Source organism: Etheostoma cragini, chromosome 5, assembly GCF_013103735.1.
Source record: "Etheostoma cragini isolate CJK2018 chromosome 5, CSU_Ecrag_1.0, whole genome shotgun sequence".
NCBI classification, from domain to species: Eukaryota; Metazoa; Chordata; class Actinopteri; order Perciformes; family Percidae; genus Etheostoma; species Etheostoma cragini.
Window position 1 is genome coordinate 11,935,417 of NC_048411.1, and position 26,918 is coordinate 11,962,334.

Here is a 26,918-nt window from a genome sequence, read left to right on the forward strand (position 1 = left end):
TTTGCCATGGGAGACCCTACCAGGAGCACAAAGCTCCAGACAACACAGCCCTCAGGTTCATAGGGACACACAAACCTCGCCACCACGATAAGGTGATGGTTCCCGGAGAGGTAAGTAAGAACAGGATTCATTTGGTCATATCAGTCCAACAGTAAATCTTGTTGTTGATTAACCTCTATTATTGGATGCAATGGGCACTCAAGGTTCGCTGTCATGAGATGGCTGATACAAAAGTCAAACATCTGTTTGACAGTATAATTATGATGTCATCAGCAAGTATTAAACCATAGATGTATCCATGTCATTTTGAATGTGTATTTGTGTGTGCCTGCATGTAGTCAAGTCAGGAGGAGCAGCTGAAGCAGAAGCTTCTGGAGGAGCAGTTTGCGCTGCTGCAGGGCACCGTCACAGAGGCGGAGAACATCATCCAAGATGCTGTTGCTAAGCTGGATGATCCCCTTCATATACGCTGCACCAGCTCTCCAGGTCAGTCCCCTACTTTATTTTACCAGACATAAACTGAACAGATTAACAACAAAGAAAGAGATGCTTGTGAGAATTAAATGATTAAAAAAGCAAAGACCATGGCTGGTTGACCATATACATTATATTGTATATTCTGAAGAGTTCAACAAAGTTTATGTTTTTTATTTTTTGAATCCTCTTGTTTGTCCTGCAAACAGATTACCTCATAAGTCGGGCGGAGGCCACATTGGGCTCCGTAGACAAAGTGAAAAAGGGCCATGCAGATTATCTGAATAATATGAGGGGTGAGTTCGCTCTGCTTCTCATTCAACATGACCTTATGACCGTTTGTGGCGGGTCTGTTAATGTGGTATACTGCTTTCTTTATGTATGCTCTTGTAACCAGATGCTGGAGGGCTGCTGAGGGCTCTGACCCAGTTCTCCCACTTGGCTGCGGATACAATCATCAACGGCAGCGCCACTGCACACATGGCACCTACTGACCAAGCAGACCGTAAGGAATATCTAGACTAGCTCATTACTCATGTTAGAACTTATAACCCAGGACATTCATACACATGTGTAAAAAAAAAAAAAAGTGCAGCATTTAAAGCATTTGGCCCATAGTTGATCACTGCCCTTTCACACCCCTCAGGACTGACAGAGAACTGCAGAGGCTGTGCCACTCAGAGTCTGCAGTTCTTCAAGGACCTGAAGTCCAAGACCTCCCTCCAGAGGGCGGACCCGGCCTCCATTCGCTTAATTGTTCAAAAGATCCTGCACTTAGGCGAGGTGAGAAACACTTACACCAATTATCTGTATTGTTTTTTTAATTGAATGTGCCAGGGCCTTTACCAACATTAAGATAACAAGCCCCAGGTTCTCTACATGAATTATGACTAAAAGTTACATCTGTCGTCCTGCTGTGTAACCCATGCACAGTGTGCGGTAACCTAACGTAGGTTGGCTGCTAATCAAGATATCACTGCTGCATCATGCTGCTTATTTAGCATTTTCTGTAAGCATTCCTACCACTGCTTGTTTCTGGGACAGTGAGGTAAATGTGTCAGTACTCCAAAACCCACAGGTATTGTTAATTTAAAGTGGAAATGAGCTCCCAATATAACCCTTTTTTTATTTTTTGCTTCCATGGAGGCCTAACATGAATTGCTGAAATTGAGATTTTGCCTCTGACTTTGACTTGGTGTCAGTGGGTGTTGGATTACTGATACATAAATAATTTTAGCATCCCTCTACAAAAAGAAGAAATCCATAGGAGGCACATGCAGCAATCTCCATGCAGTGTTAAGATTTGGAAATCTAATTTGTGATATTTTTGCAATGATATTGATATTTTATGATTGGTTAGGCTATCCAATTTTATATCCCCCTAAAGGCTTGTTAACATTTCTGTTCAGTTTTCCCCAGTCATGTTTGATGTCCTTACAATATTGTTCTCTTGTATTTTTTTTATCATTAATAATCATTTTCTTTTTGTTGTATCCAGGAGCTGCGGCCAAAAGGCATGGACATTCGTCAGGATGAGCTAGGAGATCTGGTCGAAAAGGAAATGGCTGCAACATCAGCAGCTATTGAGGAGGCAGTCCGCAGGATTGATGTTAGTAATGTCAAATCTTTCAACTTTAAAATGTACCAAAATTATCTGTAATGATTTTACCTGTAATGTTGTGCTGTGAATCCATTGTAACTGATAAATGTCATGCATGGTTCTGTATTTAGGAAATGATGAATCAGGCACGAAAGGACACATCAGGAATTAAACTGGAGGTCAATGAAAGGTTTGTTAACTTTTGGGACTTTAAATGCAAACTTCATCATAAGGGTTAAATTAAAATCAAACTGGGGGGGGGACAGAGATTTTGAAATCTCTCATCACACTAATAATTGTCCATTGCATCCTGTGTTACCTTTTTCTTTCCTTTCATTCTTCTTAAGTGATTGTTAACTGAAGAAAACCCTATAAATCACTGTGTACAATTAGTTCTAACTCAACTATTTCACTCTTACAGAATCCTCAACAGCTGCACAGACCTGATGAAGGTACTGTTGTTTGATGTCTTTTAACTTATACACTGTATGTTGTGTTCCTCCATATTCTACCCTGCATATATCCTACCTTTAATTAAAGTCCTAATGAACATGTGTGTTTTATATTTCTTGTTTCTCTTCTGTTACTATCTACTCTTCCGTAGGCCATCCGCATGCTCATCATAGCATCTACAGACTTGCAGAAGGAGATTGTCGAGAGTGGGAAGGTGATTCATGCAGTTCTAATTTTGAATTCAAAACTGGCAGCTCGGTTTTGTTTGAGTTCAACAGCTTTTGTTTCTGAAATCAAATTGGGAGCTGCTCTGCTCCATTCAGAAAAACAACTAACAATACTAACACTACTGTTGTTTTGCTTGTTCAGGGCGCCGCCACCATTAAGGAGTTCTATGTCAGAAACTCTCGCTGGACTGAGGGACTCATCTCTGCTGCCAAGGCTGTTGGATGGGGAGCCACCGAGATGGTGTAAGTATAACAGGACATTACATCTTATCCTTATCTTTATATCATTCAATGTATTTCATGTAGCATTTTTAAACACCACTGTCAAATTAATTATGATTCTTAGTGTTAACAAATGGTCTACACAGGATGTGGCTGCTTGGCTAATAACAAAGCTGCAGTTGAATAGTCTTTTTTGCGTAGGAAGGTCCTAAACTGAAATGACCCGTAAGTATCTAAGTGGCAGCAATGATAAGAGCTGGTATACTGATCCATCATTTACTAAAGTAAACGAGATAATGTTTTCCCATCATTCCTTGCGGCAGCAACATTTAAAGCGACGCACCATTTGGCTGTTCACGGAACCAAACAATATGCCAATCTTGCCTAAATTTAACAATTATTTTCAGCACAATCCTACTAATTGGGATTCATGTCAATAAATATGAGTGGACAGGAGGCTGAGCATGAGCAACCATGCTCAACGTGACAACTATTTTGTTTCAATTCTTTTGCTGCTTGCCTATATATTTTTTTAATTTCCATTCCAACCTTGGTAATGAAGTAATAATTTTCACCAGGTTTATTGTGACTGCGTGAAACAACACTGTATAAACGCGCAGGGCAAAGTATCTTAGATGCGCTATCACTAGTTCATCCTAGGACCATTGTAGTTTCACAAGGCTTGATAACATCTGCTGCTGCATAGCCGAGTGTAAGTGCAGTCGGCTTCTCTTTACACCGCGGTGGTCTTTTGCTAAGTCCTTATGAATTTTCCTTCACACATTTTCTTGACCTCATGGCGTTTTCCATTGAGCTCAAGAAAGAGTGTGGGTGTAATTCTTTATAAATAACAGCAGCCAATGCTTCAAACAATATAGGGATACTTCAGATTGAATTTTGTCTTTAGTCTTTGTCACTGCAAAGTACATGTGCCATTATTATTAAAAAAAAAGATTATTGCAGCTTCCAGAGCTAGTTATTTCCAAGGACACTGCTAGAAATGTTGGGTTGCAGCTCACGCACAATAAACATCTTTACCCGTTTCCTCACAGGGAGTCTGCTGATAAGGTGGTACTGCACACAGGCAAGTATGAAGAGTTGATTGTCTGCTCCCACGAGATTGCTGCTAGCACAGCACAGCTGGTGGCTGCCTCGAAGGTAATGTCAAGAGATTCTCAACAGTAAATACATTTTGAGATAGTTTTATTATTGTAGAAATATACTACATTATGCTAATAAGTTGAGTGTTTAAACTGGGTCATCTGGTGTCACTCAAGAGCTGTCGTTTGCCCTCAGGTGAAGGCAGACCGCAACAGTAAGAAGCTGTCAGTTCTCCAGCAGGCTTCTCGCCATGTGAATGAAATGGCAGCTAATGTGGTTGGCTCAACAAGGACAGGCCAGGAGCACCTGGAGGAAAAAGGTGGATACAATGTGATCTGTGTACTACGTTGTTGTGGAGTCTGGTGACCATCTGTCTAATAACTCTTAAACACGCTGTATGTGCAGAAACCATGGACTTCTCTGGGATGTCCCTCATCAAGTTGAGAAAAGAAGAAATGGAGTCCCAGGTAAGTCACGTGACTGAAGATTTAATTGCTTAAGAAAGTAAGTGTATGTGTACTTACTTTTGATATTTTATGTTAGCTTCTAAAAAATTCTGCCCTCATATTTCATGATAATTAAATTGAATTAATTGTAAGTAAATGTTAGAAAAACGTATACATATTGATAGTATGATACATACTTCTTCTCGGATTGTTATTTAAACTGTTTGCTTAAGAATGCCAGATTATACTGATCCTCCAAGATAACCATGGAGCCATCGTCTGAATGGCATCCGAATGAGATAAACTGACATCAACGTTGTTATGGCTTTGTATTGACATCCACTTTGTGTAAAAATGCATCTGTAGGGATCTTCCAGTTAGGCATTTTCTGTACTATTCTGTAGGGTCTTCTTGTGTTCGCACGTAAAAATTAACTTTGATATAACTTCAGTGGTTCCTGTCTCATCTTGATGATGAAATTATTCTAACAGTATGCAAATCTCCAGGCATCATCTAAACCGGCCATATCATATTTCTGTGATCTATTTGTAATTATTGGGTTTAGAAAGATACATTTTTGCAGTGTGTGCTGAGTGAGGATGACTTTCATTATCAGTCAAATTTCTGCAAACTTATCTAAAACTGAAGGCTACTAATTGAAATAAATATCTTCAGCCATAAATACATTTAAGAAAACACAGTTTAACACAAACAGATTAAATGTAAGCCCAGGCTATACTACTTTTGTAATAACTTGGTTTATTTTCTTGTTTCACAAAAAGGAGCTTGACTTGCAACTAATTTGACATGGTGGATGTTGTTAAATGCCCTTAAATTGAACTAAATACATCAAACAGTTTTGACCATTCATAACCACCTCTTTATTTCCCGCCCCTCAGGTGAAGCTGCTGGAATTAGAAAGTCAGTTGGAGAACGAGCGTCTGCGTTTGGGCGAGCTGAGGAAGAAGCACTACGATTTGGCGGGAGTTCCTTTAGAGCAGGTTTCTGAGGGGAACGGTGAAACCTCCTCGCTGGCCAATCCTGTTGCCATGTTACCAAAACCCAGCAAGCCGGCTCTTTTGAAGAAACCTGCGTTGGCCCAGAAACCCAACGTATACTCAAAAACCACGGTAATGGCTGTAAAGAAAAGGCTGTGTGTTGTATTGGAGAAAATAAGATCTGACTTGTTGCTAACTCTTATCTTTATCTCTTTGTTTCTTTTCTTCTGTGCGTTGCAGTTTAAGTAAAGCCTGAGCAGAAGAGGAAAATTCTCCACTAATGGATGGCTGGATTGACCGGAGAAAGATCCTCTTGTTGTTAACATATAATTCCTTTAAGTCGCATGCTGACAATCCTCTGCCTCATCATTGTTTTCCTTTTCGTGTTTTTCCTTTTTTCTTTTTGCCAAAATCGATCAGAAGCCTGATTTTTGACCTTCAATGCCTATAAGAGATATGCTGTCTTTGCCCTTAGTTTTTTTTTTTTAAGCTATAGATGCATGCAATCCAGGTAGAACCCTTTTTATGTTAATATTTGGCATCAAGAACAACAAAGGTTAATTTTATGTTTTTAGGCTGTGTGAAAGTATTTTTTTTTTGCATCCCAATTATTTTTTTTAGATGATTAAAGTACTGCTGCTTTTAGAATACAAACCATGATCCCCGCAAATCGACAGCATATCTTGTATTGTATGTTAATAGTTGGTTTTCATTATGCTTTGGACAACCTTTTTGCACGCTATTTTGGACATTCCTTTCATAGAACATCACATTTTTGTTAATGTGCACTACTAGATGTTATTTATGTTGTGGTGGGTGATAAAGGAAACTGGGGAATCACATTGTGTTCATCCATGTTGCTGCGAACGTTTTGCATAAATCAAACAAGGCTTTGCCTTTATGATGGCCAGTGTTCCTCTTATGTGGAAAACAGCTTTCTGTCCTAACAGTAAAAGATTGTCTCAGAGGCCTTGGGATGTACTGTACTAATGCATTGGATCGTACCTGTAAATACATGCAGTCTGTTTAGGAGTGTGCCACTTGCACCAAGTATATTTCATATCTACACTCATCTATTGAATGTCCCTTTATTAGGTGAGAACTTGGACATTATGGTAAAGCATATACAGCATATAGACTTGATGCTTGCACAAAAATTTCGAATGTAGGTGTCTAATTGTCGAAGGATTCTTTTTGACTGAAGGAAGATTTAAGGGTAAGTTAATGTACAATAGGAAGGTGTTCAAGTTCTCTTTGCCTATGGGAGCTTTTCATACAGGGTCTTAAAATGCATCTTTTTATGTTCTGTCCTTTCTTCTGTACGAAATGTCTTTATACACTCAGATCTCTTAATATATTTTAGTTAAGATAATAGTAGTTTCTCCTTGTAAGAAGTGTAAATGTCAAACAAATAAACAATAAATGTTTGAATATCCCATTATGTTACTTCATCTTGTTTCGATCCTATTTGAGCGAGGTATAATTTGTTCAGACTTGATCAATAATGACAACCAAACAAACTACTCTCAAAGTCCATTTGGGAAGAAACTAAATGGTTTATTTCAAATCTTTTTTTTTTTTTTATTCAACCGGCTATATATATGCGCTGTAAGGGTTTATGCCTTATGAGGTGTCCCATTGTCAGTTATTAATGGCCGACCACAAGGTGTCAACCAGTGGTCAGGTATTAACCCTTACCCAAACAAAACTAATTTGTCAAGCTGTTATAATTAACTGAAGTTGACTTTGCAGCCTATAACAAAAACTATACAAATCGGAGATATAGGTTGGTAGCTAAAATGATTTAACATAATCTATTGTATACATTTTATTTTCATATTCCTAACAAGAAATTCAAATTATGTTCATACCTGGGTAATAATTTAAAAACTTTTCTCTAAGTTAGTTTCATTTTTTGCTTATGATAGGCTGCATATCCCTCAATGGCCAAGTAGTGCCGGTCTATTTTAAAAAGCTTAATGATGTGCATACAGGGTAAACCACGGTAATGCACCATTAATTTCATGACGTGCAGGACTTTAAGTCAAGGAGAGGGAGGGCTGCTGCCTTCAGGAGCGGTTGAAAATCTCCAAACCCGACACTCAACTCCTGCTTATATGACATTCACGAAACATGATTATATGGTCAATCTAGCACAAGTGGCTCTTTACCGTTTAGCCTGTCTGATTAAAAGCTAGGCAATAGTCCCCCAAATGAACCTTTAGTATTTTCACATTGACTTGAACCACATGACTTGAACATTGATAGTATGTTTTACCGTTGAAAGTGACATATACACGTTTTAGCGGGGGTATTAAATGCAGCATCAAAGCAAAGTTAAACTGTCAACAAAGTGAAACAGGTTCTCCACGCACCCCTAGCTAATAGCAAGTTCACATACGCTTCTAGGACTAGCTTGTGTGGGCTAGTTTTTCTACAGCAAACGTGAGTCTACTCAGAGTGTCGGAGGAAACACCGATATGTTAAATGTCGGAGGTGTAACTAAACCAGAGGACAAACATGGAAACCTCCGTTATGTCAGCGCTGGATAGGCCCGTGGCGGAGCTGACGGTTATGGATGTGTACGACATAGCGGCGGTGCTCGGACAGGAGTTTGAGCGGGTCATCGACAGGTATGGGTGCGAGTCTCTGACCGGGGTGGTGCCCAAAGTGGTGCGGGTCCTGGAGCTGCTGGAGGCCCTGGTGAGCAGCGGAGCTACCGGACAAGAGGCCGAGGAACTGCGGAGGGAGCTGGATAGGCTGCGGCAGGAGAGGAGCGACAGATACGAGCAGGAGAGGAAGCACCAGAAGGTCTGTCTGTGTTTGTGTTTGTGTTTGTGTTTGTGTGTGTGTGTGTGTGTGTGTGTGTGTGTGTGTGTGAGAGTGAGAGATTGTTTTGTGACCTTATAAAGTGCAAACGTAACAATAGCTGAGTCGCACATATAGGTTTTGACATTTTAAAATTACTTTTTGTGTTACCAACAGTCTAACCCTAAACATCTTATAAAGATGAAACAGAGAAAAGCTGAAGACTTTTCATCTTTATATTGCTCAACAATAAACACATTATTCATTCATTTTCTGTCAGTCACTAACTGATTTATCAGCTAATCAACTAAAGGTCCCATGACATGTTGCTCTTTGGATGCTTTTATATAGACCTTTGTGGTCCCCTTATTCTGTATCTGAAGTCTCTTTTACATGGACCTTAGTCGTCCCCTAATACTGTATCTGAAGTCTCTTTTATACAGACCTTAGTGGTCCCTTAATACTGTATCTGAAGACTCTTTCACTTTGCTCGTTTGAAAGCCATGTCTCTCTCTTATGGGTGGGCCAAATTCTTTGGGCAGACAAAGGAGAGAAAGGAGAGGTAAGATCCCAGATTGGCCATCTTAGCTTTCATTTTCTCAAAGGCAGAGCAGGATACCCAGGGCTCAGTTTACACCTATCGCCATTACTAGCCACTGGGGGATCATACTCAGCCAGGGGGAACACATATTAAGGTTAAAATACCTCATAAAGTTACATTTTCATGCCATGGGACCTTTTAAGCAGTAGTTGTGATAGTCATAGATATATTAATATTATGATAATGATATTTTTTATTACATTTGATTAGTAGTAGTGGCGTAAACTATCCTACATAATACTAATATACAATGCTACTCTACACTAATGATTAGGGAAGTTATTAGGGGATTCATTAATTTGTGGTTACTTTACACTTAACATTACTGTTTATTAATTTACAGCACAACTTTAATGAACTCACCTACAACTTCAAAACATTTATGATAACAACAAAACTGAGTATTAATGACACTATTTGGATTTTAGAGGCAGCAACATCTGAATTGGGGTGTTGTTGACTTTGTAAAGCCCTCATATTCACCCAGCTATATCTACCCTTTCCAATCAAATACCAATTACTCTGCACAGCACCTGACTGTTTGTGTTTTCCCTGTTTCTTTTTTGTTTGCATCTCTTATGTTCAGGAGTTGGAGTTGGTGGACGATGTATGGCGAGGAGAAGTCCAGGACCTGCTCTCTCAAATCAGCCAGCTTCAGGCCGAGAACAAGAGGCTGTTAGTAAGCCTCTCTCTCAGAGAGTCCCCTGTTACAGAGGAAGACCTGCAGAAACAGGAGGGTAGGTTGTCTGCAGCAATGGCTCTCATCCCGGGTTCGTCTGATGGGTTTTTGAAAGGTTGCAAGAAATTTCATTGGAAAAGAGTATTTTCTTTTAACATATTTATTATTATGTTATTTTTTTAATGTATGTTTTTTTTTAACTTTCTAAAGGAATAATCTCATGAAATGTTTTATTTCAAAGGATATGATATTAGGGACTCCCCAATCCAATACAACAATACGATTGGTATTTATGCCAATATTTACATTATTAAGCTGATCGGGTATCAGTTATGACTTTTCCGAGCCAAAGTAAATACATTTTTTTGTCAATTTGAATTTAAAAAAATGTTTCCTATAACAATTTTCATTATTTCAGTAACAGTAGGCTACCAACTCAGATTTTGTGCCACAGCATCTTATAGATCTGTTCATCTCCATACGGTGATTATAGTAGATAGGGATGAGGGAATTGTCAGTTAATCTTTACCATATTTAACTTATATTATCCCAAAGGGCATACGGTTTGCAGCCAGGTATTGAAAGGATAGGTCACAGGAATGTAGTGTTTTGGATAAACAAAAACAGTCTATTGTGAAAAATATTAAGGGAATGTAAAATATACAAATTTAAGTACATAGTATAATAACAGCATGGTCTGGTTCGTTGCTTTTTGAAGTCTTGTCATGCATGTTGTGTTGTTCAGTGTCTTGTGATGACTCTGGATACTAAATTAGTTTGGTCTTGGCTCAGGGTTCCAGTACAGATGGGATTTATATTTTACATGTGTGCTGCTTACTGCAGATTTGTGTTGCGCTGAGTAACCATCTGCTGTACATTACACATATTTACCCTATATAGTCACATGGGATTCCACAGTATATGCTCCATGCTTGCATGTTGTCATGGAAAGCAGGCTGTGAAGAGAGGCAGTCAGGAGATTGTAAAGGAGACTATTTTTGAAGCAGACCAGAACATATTGTATGAGACTTTAATGGTGGCTGCAGCTGTAGTTACATTACTGCCGGGGCCACAGTACACACACTGCTTATAAACATGAACATCCATATAAATGGGTGCTGAATGATATGATCACTCTGCTCACTGGCACATTATTTGTTTGCAAATTCATGGTGTATCAGGTGCTTTAATATATTTAGCCAGCCATTGCCAATGCACTTTCAATCATTCTCATCATGGATAATGCTTTATTTGGTTGCTTAAATGTATTGAAAGAGTTGCTGTTGGGCACAAAGGGAAATTGATGGTTAAGTGGATGGGAAGAAATGAATGGTAAAGAAGTGAAATAAATGAATCCTCCTTTTAGATTGCATTGATGTGCATGTGGGAACATTTTATCTATTTTTTTATGATATCCACAGGAATGTCAGACAAGGAGAGGCAGGTGGTGAATAAGCTGAAAGACTTGGTGGATAAGCAGAGGGATGAAATCCGGGCTAAAGACCATGAGCTGACACTAAAAAACAAGGATGTTGAGGCGGTGGGGATTTATACCATGTACTGCCATATACTGGCACCTGACAATCTTTTTACATCAGTCGACAATTTACCTTCCTTGTCCAGATTTTTTAAAAACATTTCCTTAACTGTAGTTCCAGATGCAGCAACATCGGCTAATAAGAATCAACCAGGACCTTCGTCACAGGGTAGGAGTGATGGAGGCTCAGGGAAAGGCACTGATCCAGCAGAGGGCTGAGCTGGAAGCGGCAGCCCAGGCACGGCAGCAGGAGCTGGGGGCTCTGCAGATGGAGGTCGCAAGGCTGAGAAAGGAGCTCCGAGGGTGGGAACTGGAGAGAGAGGTCACTGATATAGAAATAAACAGATCTGGGATGTCACCACCTACATCACCACAGATGACGGTAGGAAAAAGAAAAATTACTTATCTTCAGAAGGCTGTATATCATAAATATAATTAGGCCATAGTTTCTTTGTATTAATAATGTATAATGTATGATGTTCTAGTGGCTAAGTGGATGTTTTGTGTTACCAATTCAGTCTTCGGCATCTAACTCCCAACCAAATTCAGTGTGGGTGGAGTGTGGAGAGGAACCTGGCTTCCTGGCAAGCTACTTAAAGAGTCCTTCCCTTCTCCCAGGGTCATCAAAGAGAGAAAATAATGAGGAAGAGGGTGACAAAGATGAGGACACATCAGCATGTTTACTGGTACCACCTGTTAAACAGTTTGACTGCTATAGCAGAGGCCCACTATAAGACAATTTACACTAACAATACAATATAAAGTATGATCAATCTAGCAGGCTGTTGTGTCCCTAACGTGTTGGATATACTTCCATCCCCATGAAACATTTGCAAAATGTAAAAAGAAAAATCTTCTTTGTGTAAATCAACTTGCAGTGTTCTTCTTTCCCTATTTTATTGTTGCATCACTTTCTTTCGTTGTGCGTTTCTGCTGTTAACTGTTAACATAAATTACCACTACCAATCTGGCAGAAATATGTTTCAGTTTGACCCCCATGCTGGAGAGAAATGCTGAATGTGTGTTTTGACTGCAGAAGGTGTCCGCTGAGACAGGGCCAGAGGAGAAGACAGACCGCCTGGAGCAGGATTCAGACCAACCTTGCTTCACCCTGCAGGAGCTGCGGCACGTCCTGCAGGAGAAGAATGAACTCAAGGCCCAAGTGTTTATGCTACATGAAGAGCTGGCATATTACAAAAGGTACACTTTGTTTTAAAAATTAAGTTTTGATTAATCTCAACTGGACATAACACTGATGCAAAAGTTAAGTTCCCTTTCCCATACCCGTCAGTGAGGAGTTTGGGGATGAATTCAGCTCCATGGTTTGTCCTCCATCTCCTCCACCTTGCTCCAGTTCCACTGATCAGGCCGAATCAGGAATTAGACGCTTGTGAGTAATTTAAATTTGACTTGACTCTCTCACAATATTCATCACACTCCATTGGTGTAATTTATCATTATAATGTGTAAAAAAAAACATCATTAGATATATGTTCCTGACAGATTGAATACGAATCTGTGAAACAAATGGCGCCTGTTTTCATGTGAGTTGTCAGTGGTCAGTGTCACTACTGAGGGTCACAAAACATATAATAGTGATGATCACAACAAAGCTTCTGATGCTTTTTGTGTTATTTATCTAATTCTAAATGCCCCTCCTGTCTCCATTGCATCATGTCACCATTTCCATTTCCATCTTTGGACAGGATCTTCACTGCTATAATGCCGATGGTGGCAGCCGGATTGATTTCAGACGACCCCACATTGATGCCAATCAGAAGACTGTTCTTCGTATGATCTTGAGTTTGAATTGGATTATTGCTCTTATTTGTCACCACAATCCTCTATGACAGTAAACTGAATATCTTTAAGTTGTGAAGAAAACATGGCATTTTTCACTATCTGACATTTTATAGACCAACAACTAATGGAGAAAATAATCAGCAGATCAATCGACAATGAAAATAATACTCAGTTAAAGCCATACTTTTATACATACAGTAACTGTGATAAATGAACCACTGTTTTCATGACTGGTGTCAACTTTTGCAATACGTTTTGGTAGCATTTTAGCTAGTCTTGCATAGCCAGCCCTGTCTTTGCAGTGTTGTGTCATCGCTGGAGTATGAGCTGGCTAAACCGCTTATCATTCTGGGGTAGGGGTATAGGAGGAGGAGAATGCTTTAGAGACGTGCCAGATGTCAGGCTTTATCCCAGCATTGTACATCCGGTAAGCCATACTACATAATTATCCTACTTGGTAAGAGCTTTAAATGAACCTAAGTAGTTAAATTATTATGTACATTTATGACCTATCAGGTGCTACATAAAACATTATTACCTGTCAGTGCCGCACTTTATATATTACGATGAAAAAGTTTTACTTCGTTAGGTGTTACCCTGCACTTGCTGCTTTATTGTCAAATAACTAAGCACCCAAGTTTCCTCGCTACATTGCTTGATCCAAATACAGAAATTGTGTCACTGCAATTTCTAGAGTATGAATTGAATTTTTACAAAAGTTCAAAAGGTACAAAAGTTCCTTGACATTCTCTGAATAATGACACCTGTTGTTGGGAATTGGTCTGCATGCTATAAGACCTTTTAATGGGATATCTTGTGTAATTTCTTTACAAATTATGTTAAAATGTATTGATTATATAACAAATTATTGTTGGTAAGTGTTTGAGTGGGGTTTGAAGGTGCAGCAATGGATCTGAATTATCATGTGCCTCTGTTTTCCACTAAGAGACTGAAACAATGGGTTTAGTCTCCTGAATTGAGAAGAAGATTCAATTCAATTGTATTTACAGTATCGAGACACTTTACAGATAAAGTGGGTCTGGACCACACTCCATTATTTACAAACAACAGACCCAACATTTCTAGTAATTCCCATAAGAGCAAACATTTACACACAGTAGGGCACCACACTGTATTTAACACCAGTACAATCTGGTTAACTGGTAAAAGATCAGTATGACCATTAGCCTACTTTATTCCAACAATAATGAGTACTGTAAAAAAAAAAAAAAGTGCTTGGTTGCATAAAAAAAAAATGATGCTTGTTTAGAATAAACTAATAAAGTTTTATTTTTCATCTTTTTAACGTTGTAATTGTGTTATTATGAAAGACTATTATGGCTAAGGCAAATGTGCTAGATGTACTGTATGTTGTGTTTATGTCCAATACATTTTAAAACTTTATAGTATTAGATAATATTTTGTGTTGGCAAGAAACTTTACTTGGTCATTTCACTCTTAATAAATAGAAAATAATAGAATATATGCTTTTATTGAAAAACCAGAGCAGAAATTCAGGTGTTGCAGCAGTACACGGACAGAAATAAGTACATTTAATTTAAGAAAGTAAACAACAAATAGAAGTAAACGAGAAAAATACAGTACAACAAAAGTAAAATCACGTGGTTTTCTACCTGATTCTGTAACGTTAAAAAAGGCCCGCGTTCACGAACCGACAGGATAGAGGGAGTCATTTTCAGCAGAGGGAGTCCTCTTGAGCCATAAACGATCTTTGTACTCACCTGTCGCTAGGATACTTTGCCCTCCTCTGCAGTCCAGCGAGTCACGTTATTGGTGGATGAGTGATGGGGGAAGTGCTGTTGCTCTGGAAGTTTGTTACCTTCTGCCAGTAAAAGTGTTGAACCCAAGACAAAAAGAAAGAAAGCGCTATTTTTTGGGGGGAATTGCGGGTAGTAGAGTAGAAAAGTTATTAGTTATTCGAATTCTTTTTCAGGAGTCGTATCGTTCCGTCATGGAGTTTGGTGAAGAGCCGTCGCCCGCTCTGGCTTTCGAGAAGGACGCGTTTGAGCTCTCGGTTGAGGATGTGTATGATATTTCGTATGTCATCGGACGAGACTTATTGAAAATAAGCAGCAAAGGGGAAGAAGTGTCGGATTTACAGTTCAGAATAGTGCGTGTGTTGGAAATGTTCGAGACTCTGGTCAACAAGTACAACTTGTCTCTGGAGGAGTTGAAAATGGAGCGGGACAACCTGAAGAGTGAGCTGGACAGGATCATCAAGGAGAGCTCCTCTGGGCAGGGCACGGTGAGTCTGTCATGTACAGTTGAAATAATTGTCAGACAGTGACAAAAAGGGAACGTTTAGAGATGCTTTCCTGCCTGCTGCCACTACAGCAAACAGCGGGACCAAACCAGCTGCTGGTGGACCTCACAGACCCCAATAGACCGCGCTTCACCATGCAGGAGCTGAAGGAGGTCCTGCAGGAGAGGAACCAGCTCAAAGCTCAGCTCATGGTGGCTCAGGAGGAGCTTCAGCTCTACAAAAGGCGAGTTTACTAAAGTCTACTCTAAGATGGCAGGGAAAGTTCTTTTTTATTTACCCATGTCACCTCTTTTGCAATATAACTGCATTATGTTGTGTGTTGTCCATCTCCATTTCCATACGTGAGTTAGCTAACTACACGAGGAAGACAGCATTAGAAACACCTTACTGTAGTGTAGACCATTCGAAATGGCCCCAAGTAGAGTTCCTGTTGCAGGGTATGTGACATAAACTGACAGGAAGTAAACAAAGGGCTAGACTGTTGCCTAGCAATTGAATTCATTGAAAAGGTCTTGTCCAATACAACACAACCCTAACTACATCCTCAATAATGACCATAATAATAATAATAATAATACAAATAATAATAATACATTTATTTAAAGAGCACTTTCAATCAAAGTGGTTTACAAAAAGAATACAATTAAAATAGAAACAGTACATTAAAAATATAAATCAAACAGTAAAAAGTAAATTCCACTCTCCAAAGACAACAAAGATAATTACACATTTAGGACTCATAAGCAGCAGTGAATAAGTAAGTCTTAAACTTTGATTTAAATACCTCCGTTGAGCATGCCAATCTAATAACTGCTGGAAGACTGTTCCCTAACGTTGGAGCACAAAACAAAAAGGCTCGCTCACCAACTGTTTTCTTCCTAACCTTTGGGACGGTCAGAAGTCCTGACCTGTGGGAGCGCAGCAACCAGAAGGCACATAGGAATTTGAAAGATTGGACAGATATAATGGTGCAAGGCCATTTTCTATTTTGTACGTTTTGTACCATTTTGCCAGCACAAGAGTTATGTATTTAGATGATCCGGTCACAATACGTGCTGCAGCATTCTGGACCATCTGCAGACCTCGCAGACTTTTCTTAGGCAGCCCCGAGAACAGTACATTACAATAGTCCAGCCTAGATGTAACAAAGGCATGAATAAGGGCATCAGCATCTTTAAGTGCCAATATTGATCTAATCTTTGCAATTCTTCGAAGACGAAAGAAGGCTACTTTTGTCACCTCTTTAATATGCAAATCAACTGAAAATGACTGATCGAAAACTACCCCAAGATTCTTTACTCTATCCTTGCGCTGAATGATCGAATCATCAATGGACAGAGTCAAATTGTCATACAAATGACCTAATCTAGCTGGTCCAATAGCTATCATCTCAGTTTTTACTGAGTTGAGTAGCAGGAAGTTTGCTGATAGCCAGCTTCTTATAGCAGCCGAGCAAGTTGATAACTTAACCGAATCAGATGCATTTGCTGCAATAACTGGCATACTTTATATATTTGTAAATCGTCAGCATAGCAATGAAAAACAATCCCAAAAGAACGAATGATCTGACCCAATGGCCCTAAGTATGACGAAAACAATAGTGGACCAAGGACGGAACCCTGTGGAACCCTGTGCTGAAGTGGGGAAGGGTTGAAAAATGTGTTATTATAAAACACACATTGAGATCTTTCTGTAAGGTAGGATCTCAACCACTTAAGCACCTGACTAGGGATTCCAAAGTATTTCTCTAATTCTGTCCAAAAGAATACAGTGGTCCACAGTATCAAAAGCCGCGCTACGATCCAACAACAAAAGGACAGATGTTATTTCCATATAGCTAAATCCACACCTCTTTGACATAATGTCAACAAATCCGCATATAAGCTTGGCAATTACAGGATTTAATGCAGGGCTGTTGTATACAACTACATAAAATAGTTTACATGTGCTGTTATAAAGCTGATATTAGCCTCCTATTTGATTGCTTCTTTGATCTTTTTGATAACACAGTTTCTAGTTTTGAAGAGAAAGAGATACATTTAATCTCATGTGTGGCTTCAACTTGATTGTGAGGATTTTTTATGTAGGATACCTTCATGTTAAATTACTTCAGTGACTATAAAGCTCTACTTTTTTGTGCAGTGGGATTCTGCCACAGGCTGAGCCAGCCATGGTGGAGGTGGATCTGAAAACACCAGACTCTACAGAGCACAGTCCATCCACAACAAATAATGCAAAAGAAGAGAAGACAACCATAGGCAAACTGTGAGTAATAGGACGGATTGCTTTACTGAATACAGTAGTATGACTGTCCAGATAACAAAGAAGTAATCTGAAAGACATAGAGGAAATAACATTTGTTTGAAACTGTTTACCTCAGATGGCAAGGTTTCAAGATAAATGTCATCAGCAACCACATGATGTTGAAGTAAGCTAGCGGGGAGATTGTTCTCACAGTCTGTCTCCTAATGATATACTTGTGACCGAATGAATTCATGCTGATGCAATGCAGAGGATGTTTGTGTGAGTGCTGAAGGAGAGAAAGAGAGAAGTCGGAAATTGGCAGTGTGTCTACCAAACTACTGCAGCCACCAGTAATTACAATCTGCCACGACACGATGTTCGCACTGGGCAGTTTTCCCTGTGTTCCATGTTCACAACGCTTGGAAAAAAACTCCTTAAACTAACTCTGGACCCTTTCTGTTTATAGGTTTTCATTCAGGCGAAAATAAGAAAAACCTCTCACAAGAACTGACCATGTAGAAGACAAACTGGATTTGTCAGCACATTTTTCTCATCATGTAGACACTTTATTGATTTTTTTTTTTTTGTTAAACAACCACTGTATTTTGTACTGGAAATTTGAACCTAAGATGGTTTATAGTAATAGTTTTTGTAGTATAATATATAATACATAGGTTTGAAGATATGAAATGAAACTGGAAAGTATTATATAACTAGATTTTGTTGAATGCAATCACTCAAAAAGAAGATATTTATAAGCTATAAATTGTAGTTTCATAAATCAAAATGAAGTCTTTAAGGTGCTTCGTGTTGGTCCAGTAATCCTAAACACATTTTTGGTCACTCTAAACTATCAAAGAAAATGAGTTGTTGCTCTGGCATACAATGGAAATATAGTTGAAAGACAATAAGCAGTGTGTGAACGACTTCAGGTACATTTTTATTAGCATGTGGATTCAGTCTTGCAACTCCTTTGTAAAACGCAGTGTGGGGCAGATGCAAAAATGAAATGGGCTAGCTTATGGGTTAAGGCAAATACCATTTAACCACAACATGCTAGACTCCCTTCCAGCTGAGGACCTTTTTTGCATGCTATGCTAACATCGCTTACATTTCCTGTCGGTTTTCAGACTGCAAGGTATCAAATTAAGATTAAAATGGCCAAAATAAGAGGTTGAGAGGGTTTTCTTAGAGCACAATATTTCATTCATGTCTCAGATCTTCACCATTAGTAATGACACAGCTGCAATGAATACTCGTTTTATTCCTTAATTTACAGCACAGTTAATAATTTACAATAGGAAAATTGAATTGTCAATTATATTCATTGCAAAAGGAAACCCCATGAGGAGAAATGCCCTTAAAGCTTGCATCAGTCTGCAACAATTAAGATTAAAAGAAATATATAAAAACATGATAAAAACAGTTGCAAAAATACACTTGAGTTGATGCATTAGCCCCAATTTAAAATAAAAATATTTTTTATGCTTAATAAAAAAAAAGCATTTTGAGGACTACTCATCCATAGCATCTTTTACATAACGTTGAACAGGACAGCACCAATTCATCTAAAATATTAACATTTGTGGTTAGGATTTAGTATTTGAGCCAAGGGTGAGCCAAGACTGAGGATTTACTCCGATCACCGTAGTCGTACAGCAGCTCTTCCTCTGCGTCGATGTCTCTGGAAGCCACCAAAATCAGATGAGGGGTACCCTTGATGGGGTGAAGCCTAGTTTGGCAGTTTCCACTTTTGCTGTGGTTGATCAGTCTTCCAAGACGGCTTGTTTCCTCTGTAGCGTCCACACTAACACGGAAACAAAGACTTACTGTCATTAAAACACAAGACAGGTGGCCAAACTACAAGACAAGAAAATGGTAAAGTTTCATTTTTAAGACTACGGTCATCTTAAATCTTAACCAAGTTAACAAATTGAAGAGAAATTATTTAAAATGAAATAGGTGTTAAACCCAGCATCAATTATGTTTGAAAACGTGGACTTACCAGTACGTTTTGGATTGATACTGGAAGTAGTACATGTAACAGCCTTTTTTAGGATCCTGGGCATACTGGGCCTCTCTTCTTTTAGCCTCAGCTAGTTCCAGTAGATCTCCATGGTACTCCACAACAAACTCTCCCTTTTTGAAGCTCTTGACAGCAAATATCCCTCTGCCTTTTCCTTCTATGTGTTTGATCTGTTAACATTCAAAAGCAACAAAGTGTGAAATTTACCTGAATTAGTAATGCAGCAGGGGTTGCTTTACTACTACTTTTTAACAATACTTAATGTATTACATTGTCAAAATTAGCAACTCAGTATTAAATCACTGATCGATTAGATTGCTGAGAAATTGTTTGAGAAAATAAAATCTGATTTGCCTCTTTCGTGTTTATTACTGATCTACAGAAAATACTGCAAATGCCTACAGTGACCTAAAATATAGAAGTCTGCCATACAAGACCACTGAAATTCTGTTACTATAAAAAAAAAAAAAAAAGTTCTACTTACAGAAATAGATTTACCTTATTGACGGGTAGTTGATAACTCTACAATGTGCTACTCTGTTGCCTTATCGTTGCCGTGCTTTGTGCACATTAGCAAACATCCGATCGGTAATGGGAGCACTGGCGGTTGCGGACAGTTATTAAATGCATAGTGAAATGTGCCAACACATTTGGGGCACTGTACATTTAAACCATGAATGTTACCTGCAGTCCTTCTTCAGTGTCATTCTTTATCAGGTCATCAATGTGTCTGTGTTCTTCACTCTGTTCACAATTTGAATGTTATTGGGTCAAAGTCAAACTTTTTGTTATGGTAAAGTATCATAATCCTTACATCCTCACAAAAAAAAAAAAATATATATATATATATATATATATATATATATATATATATTTTAATTTCAAAAACAAAATTACATAATTGTGGAAAAAGCTTTTTATTAACTGTTAAACGTACAAACCACAAAAAGCATTTTTCATACCGACCTTTAACTCTGCGTTAGTTTTTCTGTTGCTCCGTCTGATGGGATAATAGTCCGTCACCTTTCTGTTTTGGGAAGTTTTGACCTCTGTCCTGAAAAAGAGAAACATTATCAAGGTAATGACAGATCGTGATTGTGCAACTTTCTGAGTCTTGTTTTTATAACTGACATGTCTTTCCGCGCTCACTTTTTCGCTCTGAGTTTTCGACCAGTTCTACTTCGAGGTTTGGATGCTGAGAGTTTGATGTCTGCTGCTGCCCTGCCATTTGTGTGCGTCGAGGACTCTTTTTGCTTTAGTTGGTCAGGGCTTTGCTCTCTGATCCCATGACAAGCCATTTCAGGCTTCTGCTCTTTAGACTCACAACTCTCAGATTTGATTTCATTAGACACGTCTAAAATGAGGAAGAAACAAAGACTTGGCATTAATCAAGAGTGACAAAAGTTAGGAGTGTTGTAAGATAGTGGGTCTGTAAACACTGCTGCCATTCACAGGCACACCAAAGTTGTTTGTGGTACATGTTAATCTGCTGACCACATACTAAACAGCTGGGAGATCATATGCAAACAGACATGATAAAACATTTTAAAATGTAATTAGGTACTCGCCTTTTTTTAACTTTGACGTGTCAGGATTAATTTCATCAGATTCATTTCCTTCCTGGATCAGCATGCTTGTATTGTCGCTCAGAGGGGATCTAGGTTTGCTTGCACTGCGTAGACTCTGAAACATCGACTGCAAAATATAATAAAAATATTTATAATCTACATTGGCAAAAAATAAATAAAAACTGTACCATTCACAGAAGTAGACCTAAAAAGGACTTTTATAAACATTCAGCTAAATCTGAGGAGAGACAACAAATGAGATTCATATTTTTTTTAAATCGTGTTTATAACCTTTCAGCTGGAATTGACTGTTAAATGTCTTTATTTTTGCTCCCAACATGCATGTGAATTGAAGGTGCTTCAAGTTTAGAAGATTGGTGAGCATGTTAATAATAATAATAATAATAATAATAATAATATTATTAAACACTCAAAGACATGTTATTGCTAGCCGAAGAAGACTTTAACGCTCTGCCTGCCAACTCCAACACCTGGATGAACATCTCCACGTTAACAGTGCCATGTCTGATTGGCAAGAAGATGGATGGATGGATGGAAATTTGAGTATGGATTTTATGTGAGCATATAATCATATTTTAACACCTTTTTAGCTGTAAGTCAACTTTGTACAACAATGTCACGTGTGTATGTGCTGGTCATTAAACAATTTCTCTAGCGACAATTAATCGTCTTGACATCTTTACCGTTAACTTCACGTTTCAACTCTAAACCCTACAACGATAGCTCTGGTGTATGTGTAACGTTATGCCTTTTACTACACATAACCCTTTCAGTTTAGCTGGTTAAAAGGGCAGTAAGCAGCTTGGGGATAGATTTTGCTTATAGGACTGAATACTGGCTTTTGGTTACATCCGTTGCTACGAAGCCAGCAGGCCGATGTAAGTCCCCCCCCCCTTTAAAAGTTAACGTTGCGTTCCGGGTGGTGGGTTTAACTCCGAATGTGAGAAAATGTTTTCTTACTTTAGTCGCGAAAGCAAAGCGTAAAAAACTAAACATACCTTGTTTGTTGCAGGTTTGTTTTCCTTTGTCTCCTTCCGTGAGTTGACTTTAACAGCGTCCTCGGGCTTTTTATCGGTTCTGAGCACACTTTTCTTCCCTTTTATAAACATGGAAACAAATACACGTAAGCACTGCTGTCTAGCTAGTTCGCCCGACATTATACAAATCCTACTGTTACCGGAGAGAGTTTTATTAGTAAACTTCAGCTAACGGTAACGTTAACTAACGTATTTGAAAAGGTGGTCCTCTGTTTACCCTTGCCAGCGAAATGTAACATTAGCTACACATTAACTAGAGTAGTTTGTGGGACATGCAACCATTACTGAAACGACGCATGAAACACATAAACAAGTTTACCTTTTGCCATGTCCGTTCCCAGAATTACATTCAATGGACTAGGAGTTCATTACATTAGTCCACCGTGTGCAACGACAAACATCAGTTCACTAGATACACTGCGAAATAGCGCATGAGTGAGCCTGGTGGATTTAAAATCCGTACTGCATCTCTCATTGGCTGATTCGTCCGGGCATGAGAGGCACGAGCATGAAAGTAGTTCTCTCATTGGCCGCAACTCGACAAAGGCTGACCTCTCAGTTAGACAACTCTGCTGTAGTCATGTCTATGTAGCAAAAAAATGAATAAATATTTAAAGGGGTTAAATAAATGCTGATAATTATTATTATTGAAATATAATGTTCGGCATACAGCAATGCGTTTATAGTATATAAAAGAAAGAAAAGCATGATTAAATCAGTAAAATGTTCAGTGTCCTATGACATTACCTTAGCACAGGTAATAAATAAGAATCCATTTACAGCATGTAGCCTACCAAATTGTTTAACCATACTTGAAATCTAAAGCAAAAGGGTGTGCTACAAGGTCCCATGTAGCAGAAGTTTTTATTTTATTTCAAGAATAGTTTAGTTTTAGAGTCTTGAAAGTGAGACTGTGGCAGGTAGAGGTCAAGTATGTTATGTTTAGATCAGACAGCTTTTGCTGACATGTAGTGATAGATTTGGGCTTATGTAATAATGTTTACTTCTTTTGATCTGTGTTTTCATTATGAAATGAGCCAGCAGGAAATGCTCTAGTGTGAAACCGAGGCTAGAACTTACAGGAAATGAAGGATGGTAAATGTCATCAAATGCTAAAATTTAAGAATTACAGTAGTCCATGTATCTACGTTATCAAAGAACACCTTCGAGTACATACTGCACTTTTTACCTAAAGTATATATCACAATATTTACAGTATTATTTACAGTATATGATCCCAATTAACGTTTTTAAATTTTTGTAAGAACACCCATTCAAGCATTGAAAGATGAACTACACATCACCAACATTTGACTATATTTGATTTATTTTCTCATTTTTTTCTTGTGTCTTGTATTATGTGATTGCTGTTGTATTGCAAATTTGCATGAAAGATACTATACAAATAAAAGGCTAATAATAGGCTTAAAACAGTTGACAGAACCTTTCCATGTTTTGTTATTCAATCTGCATAAAGTACACAACCCTACAAGTATACATTCAATAACATTTCAAACAGGGTCATTTCCAGATTTGGAGTCTGCAGCCAGCGCTTCTTTAAAGAGTTTTTTTCTTTCCAGATTCTCATTTGCCTTCCTCCTCTTCTCTTGTTTCCTCAGCTCAGACTCCTTCTTCTTCACAAGAACTTCACTGAGTTCTCCTTTATAAACAACATTAAGTTTCTCGCGCATAATTTCCCGAGCACGCTTTCGATTTATATCCACAGATCTGGTTTGATGGCACTGCAGAGGAAATGGATGGTACAAGACATTAAATTAACATCAATCACATAACTTTGGTTGACTAAAAGATAATATCACCAATCTTGAGTAGCCATAGTAGCTATTCTGGGGCTTTTATCAGGGCACTGAAAGGATAAAAAGCACTAAATCTCTACTTTCTAAGTCAACATGGACAAGAAGTCCATATTGTCCTCTAATCTCATTTAAAATACAACTGGGTATCTGTGGATAAGATATTGTAATATTATCAAAAGCATCAGAACAGCTACAGTACTAACCTATGAGGTAAGTTTTTTCAACTGAGACTTCTATGGTCAAGAACGTTACAGAGGTTGAAACTCAACACCATAACTCGGATTTGGGTCATTTATTCACCAAATATCTACTGGACAGATGCCAGTGATGGCAGGTACACAGATGGATTTAAAAACATTATTAACCTTCACAACAGTCCCACTGGGGATGTGCTTGAGCACCACACAGTTGCTGGTTTTGTTCGTGGCCTGTCCTCCGGGTCCAGATCCTCTCACAAACTGCTCTTCGAGCTCGTCCTCATTCAGGACAGGAAAGTTTATTAAGTCCTTTTTGCCCGCTGCCAAAACACATGTCAGTCCAGACGGGAGCGGCATTAGTAGTGGAGAGACACTGGGAGAAGCTCTCCATATGACCCGGCTGGACACACCGTACGTCCAGCTGAGGAACTGGACAAGCCGCGACATCTCTTTAAATAAACATAGAAAGTGGATGCCAGCCTTACATCACTTTGTGTGTCACCAATAACGGAATATCAATTATTCTATCCAAAACGTCTTACCATGTAGGCTAAGTAATAGCTCTACTGTAGGCTACAGTATTTTCATGTCTGTTTCACGGTCGCGTGCAGCCGTTCCTGTTTACGTCCAGGTTCAGTCTCCAGTCCTACGTTGCCGTCACCAGTCAGCCAATCAGCAGTTGTCGTGCAGTTCCTCGTGGACAGGATAGCATGTTCTGTTGACCCTCTGCCGCCGTCGTGTGTCGGTTCGGTGAACTAAACTCCAGCAGGTAGGAAACTGAAGACATGTAAATTGAAGTTTCCTTTAAAGTTTTTTTCTGGTAGACATTTTAAAGGTGGACGGTGGTTAAGGGTGGCAGATTACCTACAGGTTACACATTTGGCAGGGCCATGTTTCAATGGGGAAATCCCCTGTTCAAGGTTTTTAGAAGTTCGGTGCCTAATAATAGAACAAACAAACTAGGCCATAGCCTACAAACGAGTCTAGCCTATATATATAAACCTAATGTCCTCTCTCTTTCTGTACTATTATTTATTTACCATGCAACGCACTTGTATCGGGGATGTCGAAAATGGTAAATGTGCTTGTACTATGTTGCTTGTCTATGATGTAAACATAGAAATTAAGAGATCATTCAAAGACCTGCAGTCGACTGGAGGATCGTCATTTTTATGTGAATCTTGTAAAAGACTCACCTTTCCAGTGCAACTTGCAGTATTTGTAAGAAATCAGTATTATGCATTTGTAACAGAAATTAACATCTCCACAACTCTACAAACGGTCAATTTGTGGTCCACAAGAAAACGATTTTGCATAAAGAGTTAATCCAAACTCTGTGTGCGAAGCTTTTCAGTTTGTTCAGGATTTGCCATCCTTTTTTGGGTTAAAAAACAAAAAAAGACGAAGAAAAAATAAGAAGATATGCATGTAACGATTTCTCTGATAGATGCAGTACAATGATACAATATTCTGTATAATTAATGTAGTAATGAACTATATACTAAATGTATAAAGAATTTTAAGTGCTGTGCAAAATTTAAACAAGAATTTACCAGGAACAGCCTAGGTTTCTTTTTGTGTTTTTGTTAGTTCTTGGGTAGACATGCTTCATTGTTGGTTGGGAAAAATGTATGAAACATTTTTACATTTTATGCAAATGCAAAATGTAATGCAATAGTCAACATCTAATCAGTGACCTTCTTGAGGTCCCCACCATGCACCATTACATGAAAATTAATATTTCTTAAATATTTGAGCCTCCAATCACTTCACTTTGTTACTAAGTGAGTTTAGATGGTGACAATGAATGCACAGTATAAATGCATTCAAATACATACAAATATTAATACGGGTAAACTGAGTAAAAGTAAGTCTGTCTATCACCGCATGCCAGGCTGTAACACGGCTGTGTGCATGAATGTAACACGAGTGCTATACATTTACCTTTGTAACTTTACAGCCTATAATAAAGCCCACTCTGCCTGCCACTCTAAGATCAGACCACATTCTAGGTTGTAATGTTCCTTGGAGATGAATGAATATGTTTTTGATATGTTTTGTAGTTACAATGCCAAATGGTTCAAACACTGTATAACAGATTTGTAAAAGTTTGCAAATAATAATACTAATAAAAAAGTAATTTAGCCCATATACTCCGATGCCAGCAGGGGGCGCCCCACTGTCGAAACTGCTCGTCTAAATGGCCGTGCGAGTCTGAGCTTCGTCAAGCTAGCAGAGGAAAAGACACACACCGGAACATAGGCGACTAATGTTTCAGAAATGGTGTGCTGGTGTAGTTTGGTGGGGAAGAAAAATTCCGATCAAGTAAAAGTAGCAAACAGCACTGTAAAAATAGAGACAGACAGAGTTATAGTAGAAAAGTGGCATGAAAAGAAGAGACTCAAAAGGAGCCTACCTCAAACTTGTATAGGCTTACTTTACAAATATAGGCCTACACATTCACTGGTGGTAGTCTATCCATATGCACACACTATTTCTTCATTTCATTTGACTAACGTCCTAATAAAGTTTCAAATGAGAGCACTTGTAGAATGGATGCAGCTTCGCTATAGTTCTGTTTGGTGTATATCTTGGACGTGATAGATTGTGTACAATTGTTGTTTTAGAAAACAAAACGCAAATGTGTACACGCTGGAGTAGAAGTTTTTAGACCTAGTCAACGTTTGCAACTTAATATAGCCTATAATGCTTCAAACCAAAAACAGTGGCATTGGCTAGCCTGTGAGTCAAACGCGCAGCGGGCTTTTATTTAGA

General features: G+C 38.6%; 5 protein-coding genes across 8 annotated transcripts in view; 3 read left to right on the plus strand and 2 right to left on the minus strand.

The window, feature by feature from the left end:
- Nucleotides 1-6,957, plus strand: part of hip1rb (huntingtin interacting protein 1 related b) — a 21,576-nt gene extending 14,619 nt beyond the window's left edge. For both annotated transcript variants that reach the window (XM_034872150.1, XM_034872151.1), the window contains exons 19-32: nt 339-486; nt 684-770; nt 872-979; nt 1,121-1,257; nt 1,973-2,083; nt 2,206-2,264; nt 2,496-2,526; nt 2,679-2,741; nt 2,897-2,997; nt 4,029-4,134; nt 4,273-4,396; nt 4,483-4,544; nt 5,423-5,653; nt 5,762-6,957. In XM_034872150.1, the coding sequence (XP_034728041.1) occupies nt 339-486; nt 684-770; nt 872-979; nt 1,121-1,257; nt 1,973-2,083; nt 2,206-2,264; nt 2,496-2,526; nt 2,679-2,741; nt 2,897-2,997; nt 4,029-4,134; nt 4,273-4,396; nt 4,483-4,544; nt 5,423-5,653; nt 5,762-5,770 (1,377 nt within the window). In that variant the 3' untranslated portion in view covers nt 5,771-6,957. The remainder of the gene's footprint in view (nt 1-338; nt 487-683; nt 771-871; nt 980-1,120; nt 1,258-1,972; nt 2,084-2,205; nt 2,265-2,495; nt 2,527-2,678; nt 2,742-2,896; nt 2,998-4,028; nt 4,135-4,272; nt 4,397-4,482; nt 4,545-5,422; nt 5,654-5,761) is intronic.
- An 887-nt stretch (nt 6,958-7,844) lies between these two features.
- Nucleotides 7,845-13,929, plus strand: LOC117944746 (RILP-like protein 1). 2 transcript variants are annotated; one of them, XM_034871829.1, is made up of 8 exons: nt 7,845-8,332; nt 9,517-9,667; nt 11,031-11,149; nt 11,262-11,528; nt 11,665-11,832; nt 12,183-12,346; nt 12,438-12,536; nt 12,853-13,929. In XM_034871829.1, the coding sequence occupies exons 1-8, from the start codon at nt 8,042-8,044 to the stop codon at nt 12,941-12,943; spliced, it is 1,350 nt and encodes a 449-aa protein (XP_034727720.1). In that variant the 5' UTR covers nt 7,845-8,041; the 3' UTR covers nt 12,944-13,929. The 2 variants fall into 2 exon arrangements, with proteins under 2 accessions (XP_034727720.1, XP_034727721.1); XM_034871830.1 differs by having other exon boundaries at nt 12,186-12,346.
- A 781-nt stretch (nt 13,930-14,710) lies between these two features.
- On the plus strand, nt 14,711-18,867 carry rilpl2 (Rab interacting lysosomal protein-like 2). Its single transcript, XM_034871832.1, has 4 exons — nt 14,711-15,215; nt 15,305-15,456; nt 17,376-17,498; nt 17,944-18,867. The coding sequence occupies exons 1-4, from the start codon at nt 14,748-14,750 to the stop codon at nt 17,963-17,965; spliced, it is 765 nt and encodes a 254-aa protein (XP_034727723.1). The 5' UTR covers nt 14,711-14,747; the 3' UTR covers nt 17,966-18,867.
- On the minus strand, nt 18,727-26,599 carry kmt5ab (lysine methyltransferase 5Ab). The gene is made up of 8 exons (XM_034871831.1): nt 26,594-26,599; nt 23,144-23,147; nt 21,072-21,203; nt 20,653-20,857; nt 20,470-20,557; nt 20,188-20,247; nt 19,483-19,673; nt 18,727-19,284 (listed from the first exon to the last, which is right to left on the minus strand). The coding sequence occupies exons 3-8, from the start codon at nt 21,193-21,195 to the stop codon at nt 19,074-19,076; spliced, it is 879 nt and encodes a 292-aa protein (XP_034727722.1). The 5' UTR covers nt 21,196-21,203; nt 23,144-23,147; nt 26,594-26,599; the 3' UTR covers nt 18,727-19,073.
- Nucleotides 23,369-24,895, minus strand: c5h12orf65 (chromosome 5 C12orf65 homolog). 2 transcript variants are annotated; one of them, XM_034871834.1, is made up of 3 exons: nt 24,686-24,895; nt 24,312-24,592; nt 23,375-23,871 (listed from the first exon to the last, which is right to left on the minus strand). In XM_034871834.1, the coding sequence occupies exons 2-3, from the start codon at nt 24,588-24,590 to the stop codon at nt 23,641-23,643; spliced, it is 510 nt and encodes a 169-aa protein (XP_034727725.1). In that variant the 5' UTR covers nt 24,591-24,592; nt 24,686-24,895; the 3' UTR covers nt 23,375-23,640. The 2 variants fall into 2 exon arrangements, with proteins under 2 accessions (XP_034727726.1, XP_034727725.1); XM_034871835.1 differs by lacking the exon at nt 24,686-24,895 and having other exon boundaries at nt 23,369-23,871; nt 24,312-24,679.
- Nucleotides 26,600-26,918: the final 319 nt, after the last annotated feature.